At 37.0% G+C, this 7,406-nt stretch overlaps 1 protein-coding gene across 1 annotated transcript in view; it reads left to right on the top strand.

Moving 5' to 3' along the window:
* TMTC1 (transmembrane and tetratricopeptide repeat containing 1) overlaps positions 1–7,406 on the top strand; it is a gene marked incomplete at its 5' end in the record, with an annotated part of 261,806 nt that overhangs the window by 204,229 nt on the left and 50,171 nt on the right. Inside the window, one exon of the mRNA XM_006769654.2 lies at positions 6,835–6,978. Within this exon, the coding sequence (XP_006769717.2) occupies positions 6,835–6,978 (144 nt within the window). The remainder of the gene's footprint in view (positions 1–6,834; positions 6,979–7,406) is intronic.

The raw sequence follows: 7,406 nt of genomic DNA, 5'->3' as shown, positions 1-7,406 counted from the left end.
TTTTTTTTTTCAAAAAAGAACACAGGACTTCTGAGATACTTCTTTGTGTTTTAATAATCTATTATTTACTTAATTTTTCCCAGCATCCCTTTCCTTAACTGTAAAATAATACAATAATTTTACTTAGAGAACAAGAGAGGTTAAGTGAGATAATGTATGTAAAAGCCCTCTAAAATGTAAAAAAAGTGCCATGAATACATACTAGGTCTTTGGGGACCCATTTTCTTCTGTTTTCCACTTAGGCTACTGTTCCTGTTAACATGCTATTGATGTTCATTCTTCCCAGATAAGAGGACTGGGAATGGAGAGGAATGCTAATGTTCTTAACTATTTACTTCCTTAATTCTGCCAATTGATAAAAATCAAGAATGCTTTAAATCCTCAAATGGATATGTGTTTATTACAAATGTAAATTAATCATTGAAAGATAATCTTTAGTTCACGGAACTGTATCTCTGTACCTAGACTTCTTTTTTTAAAGAGGAAAAATAAACTTTCTTATAGAACATAACTATTTGACAATATAACATTTTTTCTGTACAATAAATTTTAAAAATTTTAACATTGAAATAAAAATAGTAAAGAAATAGTGAGAGAGTCCCCATAAACAATGCATATATTGAATAAAGCTATGAGAAAGTCCAGTTACATTGATCTTTAAAAAGGAAGCCTGCCCTGGCTGGTGTGGCTCAGTTGGTTGGGCATCATCCCGTGCACCAAAAAGCTGCTGGCTCAATTCTGATCAGGGCACATGCCTGGGTTGTCAGCTCGATCCCTGGTAGGGGTGTGCAGGAGGCAGTCAGTTAATGTTTCTCTCTCACATAGATATTTCTCTTTCTTCCTTTGCCTTCCTTTCTCTCTAAAAATCATAAAAAAGTTTTGTGTGTGTTTTTTTAAGTAGGCCCAACAATGACCACTGTGCTGCAGTTCGGTGGCACTTTTGTTGTGGTTGTTTTTAGTTGGAGAAGGGAATGGTCACTAACAGAACTTATATAAAACATACCTGCAGAAGTCAAAGTCCAGATGGGCTTAATTTATTCTGACAATTGATGTAGCTACATAGACATCTCTTAAATTTATTCACATTTTCAATAGAAAACTCCCCCCTAGAGAACTCAGGATTGACATATTAGACCCAAGTGAATTCAAATACAAGTTTATTTAAAAAGTAAACACACAAAATAAGTCGTGTTCTTGCATAGGTCTTCAGTACATAAGAGAAGACTCTCTGTTTTAAGAAAATATCTACAACTATATAAAAATAAAAAGTGATATTTTTTTCCTGACCTGGCTGTCGAAGAACCCTTTTAATGAATTCAGCTTTGTTTCATAAATAATGCAGTACTTTTTTGTGATGAGGTGAACCTAATCAGATAACCAGTGAGACGAGGTATTGTGAGAAGACCCTTACTATTACCAGGAATGAAAAACAGCTCTTCATTTTCCAGGTGGAGGGCTGTGCATGGTAATAGCGTCAGTAAATCACCAGATGTGCCAGCAGTCCTTCCGCTGGAAGGGTTGAGACTCTGGTAATTAACATGGAGCCTCTTTTCCTAAGCCTCATGGTTCTGCAGCCTTGGAGCACAAGGCATACTAAAGGCTTTTACTTTCCTTCTCACTACTGGGTTCTCATTTTGAGAGTTTAGTACAGACTTACATTTGGTTTCTGATTTGACAAAAAAAAAAAAAAAAAAAAAGAGGGAGAGAGAGAGAAAAACATTTTTGTAGTTGGTGACCTTTGAAAGTGCATGCCATTCATTTAAATGGCAGTGGGGTCCTGAGTGAATAAAACGTCAGGAAAGAAGGGCTGAGGACCAGCCGGAGAGGCCAGCTAGCTGCTTGGCGGTGCAGACCAGAACTTTGACTCAGAAGTGAGCACATTGTGGAAGCTCTTACTGAATGTAAACCGTCCTTTTCCATAGTTTGTGCTTTCACCGCAGGCATTTATTTTGGTAGCGCCAAAGCCTAAAGAAACAAGGGAAAGATCACGTTTTATGCAGTTACCTCTCCTGAGGAGGCAGATATCCTGGGATGCTTTAAAAAATATATATTTTGTTTTATTAATTTCAGAAAGGAAGGGAGAGAGAGAGAGAGACAGACAGACATATCACTTTGTCATCTGGGAAACAATGAGAATTACTCTCACCATGTTCACTGGACAACTCTTTTTTTAAAATATATTTTATTGATTTTTTTTTTTTACAGAGAGGAAGAGAGAGGGATAGAGAGTTAGAAACATCGATGAGAGAGAGAGAAACATCGGTCAGCTGCCTCCTGCACACCCTCTACTGGGGATGTTGCCCAAAACCAAGGTACATGCCCTTGACCAGAATTGAACCTGGGACCTTTCAGTCCGCAGGCTGACGCTCTATCCACTGAGCCAAACGGTTAGGGCTTCACTGGACAACTCTTAAATCATCTGGCAATCAGAGAGCTTTGATCAACATTAAAAAAAAAAAAGTTTCTTTGGAAGAATTTGAGCCCTGGCTATAATGTGCTCTCCATATCCACTTCCAAAATAACTGCTAGACACAAGCTTCCCAGGAGATTTCTGGGCATGGGGTGAATTGGGGGATACAAGAGCATTTTATTTTTGCCTCTCATCATGCTCTGATACCCTGTAGGGTCATCTCAGAGAGAGCACCAGACACTCACCATGCCTCAGGAACCGGGAGATTGGGTGTGAGGGGCTGTAGCAGAGACTCTGGTGTTGTCTTTGCTAATTAAGAAGTCACCAAAGAGAAGCAAACAACAGCCCTTGTCTGGCCTGAGATGTTTTCTTTCCCCCAACTTCCTCTTATAATACAACTTTCCCTATAGCCTTCAAAGTCATTGTGAATAATTAGGGCTTTTAAGCTTTAAGAGGCTGTAACATTCATTTGAATTGATTCTATGCCTTGTCAGTCAAGAGAAGCACTACCCACAGTGTCTTCTTAACAATACTAGTTCTGAGGGATATTCATAGTTGGTCAGTGAGGGAGTAGGGAAGGGAGGATGACATAGGCAAATAAACTCAGGACACTCTGGTTAAGCAACAATTTGGGGGCGGAAAGTGGAGCAACTTGTCTTTTTGGCCTTTTAATAGCAACCCCTTCAAAGCAAAGATTTGAAAAAAATGATGCAACTTGTCTTCCTGGCCTTTTAACAGCAACTGATCTTCTTAGAACGGACAGAACAGGGTGGGAGGGGAAAGTATGACATTTGATTGTCAAGAGACTTGACAAGGACAGATCCTATTTTTATTACTTGGGCATGACCTTGGCTTTCTTACATTAAAAGCCAGCTCCACAGGCTTATTCAAAGTACTCTGGGTGACAGAGATGGAGCCTCTTAGACTGCTAAATATGTCCACTAAATGTAGCAGAAACAGCCAAGTCATGTAGCTGTGCTCATTTGCCTTCTTTATAGTTTCATGTTAAGGAAATAAATTGATTCCCTTTCTTCTTTAATCAGCACAAATTTGGCTTGTTGATGCATACCCAATCCCTTACATTTGCTTTGAACATGAGAAATGTTATTTTCACATTATTGTGTATTATTTAATTTTTTAGTGTTTGTCAGGATTTTTATTTTGAGATCTGTATCAGGCTAGGTGGGAGCACATTACAGAAAGAGGGGGAGATCAGATAAAATGGAAAAACAAAGTCAAGATAGATGGTTATTGGGGGTTAAAGATTATTTTAATGGGGAGACATTATGCTTATCCTTTTCTCAAAAGTGATGGTCTAACTAATGCTCCGGTCCAAAGGTGTTTATGAAGATTTCTCATCCAGGAACTCCCAACATCTTGTGGAAATAGTCGGCACTGTAGAGGCAGCTGGGCAGTAGTCCCACCAGGAGAGAAACTCAGCACCTGAGGCAAAGAGGATTTTCTATTAAAGGAAGTTGAAAGTAATTTTAGTCTCCAAATGACTAAAATTTATTTATTTTCGGCAGATTCACATACTATTTATTTTTGCATTGTTTGGGAGTTGTTTACTAATACCACTAATATTTGCTTCTCTGCCTTATTTATATGCTCACATCTGCAAAAATAGTTGACCATTAAGATTTGGCATAAGAAAGAAAAACAAAGTTGGGAGAATCGTGCTCCCTCATTTCAAACAATATTAGAAAGTTATAGTAATCAAAACAGTATGATAGTTTTTGTTTTAAAATAAGATATATTGATCAATTAAAGAAAATAAACCCACACATCTATGGTCAATTAATTTACTACAAAGGAACAAAGAATACACACTGTGGAAAAGACAGTCTTTTCAATGAATGGTATTGGGAAAATTGGACAGCACATGCAAAAGAATGAAACCGGTCCATTATTTTACACCATACACAAAATTAACAACATGAATTGAAAACTGGAATATAAACCAGAAACCATGAAACTCGTAGAAGAAAACATAAGCTCCTTGACATCAGTCTTGGCAATGATTTTTTTGGATTTGACAGCAAAAGCAGATGCAATACTAGTAAAAATGAACAAGTGGGACTACACAAAACTAAAAAGCTTCTACACAGCAAAGGACACCATCGATAAAATGAAAAGGCAACCTTCAGAATGGGAGAAAATATTTACAAGTCATGTATCTGATAAGTATTTACCATCCAAAAAATATAAAGCTCTCATACAACTCAAGAACAAACAAAAAATTGGGCAGAGACTCTGAATAAACATTTTTCCAAAGAAGACATGCAGATGGACAGCAGGTACATGAAAAGACGCTCAACATTATTAATCATCAAGGAAAATCAAAACTATAATGAGGTATAACCTTGAATCGGTTAGAATGGCTAATATTTTTAAATCATTTTTTTTTCAATTAAAGTTGACATATAATATATTAGTTTCAGGTGTACAACTTAGATACTTTAGATAACTTACTAAGATTATCCTGATGAATCTCATACCCATCTGACACCTTACATGTCATTACAATATTATTAACTATTGTCTATGCTATACTTTACATCCCCATGACTATTCTGTAACTACAAATGGATACTTCTTAATCCTTTCCCCTTTTTCACCCATCTCACTGATGCCCCTATCTGTCAAATATCAAAATGTTCTCTGTATCTATGAGTTTGTGTCTGTTTCTGCTCTATTTGTTCATTTATTTGTATTTTAGATTTGATTGTTGATAGATATATACTTACTGCCATTTTATTGTTCATATTTTTTATCTTTTTTAAAAAGAAAACTCTTTAACATTTTTTGTAATACTGGTTTGGTGATGAACTCCTTTAGCTTTTTCTTGTCTAGGAAGCTCTTTATATGTCCTTTGATTCTAAATAACTTTGCTGGAAAGAGGTTGAAGGTCCTTGCATTTCATCACTGAAACTTTGTTATAATTTTTATGTGATTGTGGGAGGATGCAAGTACCACATATTCCTATGCCGCCACCTTGATCAGAAGCCTCAAATGGCTAATATTAAAAAACAACAAAAAATAAATAACAAGTGCTGGTAAAATATAGAGAAAAGGAAATGTACATTAGTGCAGCCATTATGTAAAATAAAATGGAGGTTCCTCAAAAAATTAAAATTCGAACAAGCACATGATCCAGCAATTCCAGTTGTTGGAATATATCTGAAGGAAAAGAGAATACTATGTCCAGGAATCATCTACAACCTCATATTCATAGCAGCATTATTTGCAAAACCAAGATGTGAAAACAGAAGGTGTGTAAGGAACTTGTGGTGTGTATTTACACACAGTGAAATATTATTCAGTCATAAAAAAGGGAGGAAATCTTGCCACTGTGACAACATAGCTCTATGCTAAGTGAAGTGAGTCAGAGAAAGACAAATACAGCAGATCTTGCATAACATAATTTCATTCAATGAGGTTTAGTTATAATTCTAATGAGTACTTTGGGAGATTAAATCTTGTTTATAACAATTGTCCTATGATAAAATAGATTTCATTATAAAGTCGCAGAATTGATTGACAATGTTAAATGAGTTTTACTGTACCGTATGAGCGCACCTATATTTGAAATCTAAAGTAAATTAAAAAACTGAAATAAAACAAAACAACAAAACCATAGAAAACAAAATCCATGGTTGATTACCAGAGCTGGGGAATTGGATGAAGGTGGTGAAAAGGTACAAGCTTCCAGTTATAACATAAATGAGATCCAGGGATATAATATACAACGTGATGACTATAGCTAATAACACTGCTGTTTGGTACATATGAAAGTTGTTAACTGAGTAGATCCTAAGAGTTATCTTCATAAGGATGAAAACATTCTTTTTTGTGAGTATTTATATGAGACTAGAGGTCTGGTGCACGAAATTTGTGTACGGGTAGGGTCCCTAGGCCTGGCTGGCAATCAGGGCTGATTGGGGCCTTCCAGCTACCAGCCAGGGCCTCCCTTCCCAGGCTGCTGGCTTCCAGCTACCAACTGGGGCCTTCCTTTGTTCTGCACACCTCCCCCCCCACCCCCACCCGGTGGTCAGCACACATCATAGAGAGCAATTAAACTCCCAGTTTCCTGCTTGAACTCCTATGGGGACAATTTGCATGTTAGCCTTTTATATATGTAGATGATGGATGTCAGCTAAACTTATTGTGGCAGTCATTTCACAATATATATTAGTCAAATTCTTACGCTGTATACCTAAACTTACACAGTGCTTCATGTCAGTTATATCTCAACAAAATTGCATTAAAAAGGATTTGGCATAGATGTACCATTAAAATAAAGGAAGAATTCAGTGTTTCTTTTTGGTTGTGGCATAGGTGGGGGAGGTGGAAAGTAGAACAGGCAAACTGTCCAACTTAGAAGTTTTTGAACACTCATGGCTTAATATTTTAAAATTTTTTAGGTTGTATCCACGCCATGCAAGTGCCCTGAACAACCTTGGAACACTGACGAGGAACACAGCAGAGGCAAAGATGTACTATCAGAGGGCTCTCCAGCTAAATCCACAGCACAACCGGGCTCTGTTCAATCTTGGGAATCTCCTCAAGTAAGTAGAGTGTGTACCTTTGATCAGGTGGCCTTGTAATTTCCCGAAACCCTTTTCTTCTCAACACTTGGTTATGCTATTGTCTTCTCTTCCAAGAGTGAAATAATTAGAGATTTGAAGCTTTGGAAAGATGCAATACTCATCTGAATTAATTCTATCCCTTATCAGTCAAAAAGAGTATTTTCCAGAGTGTCTTTCTGGAAGTATTAGTTCTGGGAGCTGCTCATAAATTGTCTGTAGAGAGACAAGATTAGGAAGGGGTTACATGGTCAAATGAATTTAGGAAATACTGAGTTAAGTTAAATATAGTTCCTTTAAAGAAAGAAAGAAAGGAAAGAAGAAAGAGAGAGAGAGAGAGAGAGAGAGAGAGAGAGAGAGAGAGAGAGAGAGGAAGGAAGGAAGGAAGGAAGGAAGGAAGGAAGGAAGGA

This window comes from Myotis davidii, unplaced genomic scaffold, assembly GCF_000327345.1.
Source record: "Myotis davidii unplaced genomic scaffold, ASM32734v1 scaffold163, whole genome shotgun sequence".
In the NCBI taxonomy this organism is placed as follows: domain Eukaryota; kingdom Metazoa; phylum Chordata; class Mammalia; order Chiroptera; family Vespertilionidae; genus Myotis; species Myotis davidii.
Note: the sequence above shows the minus strand (reverse complement) of the source record. Positions and strands in the feature narration are given on the sequence as shown.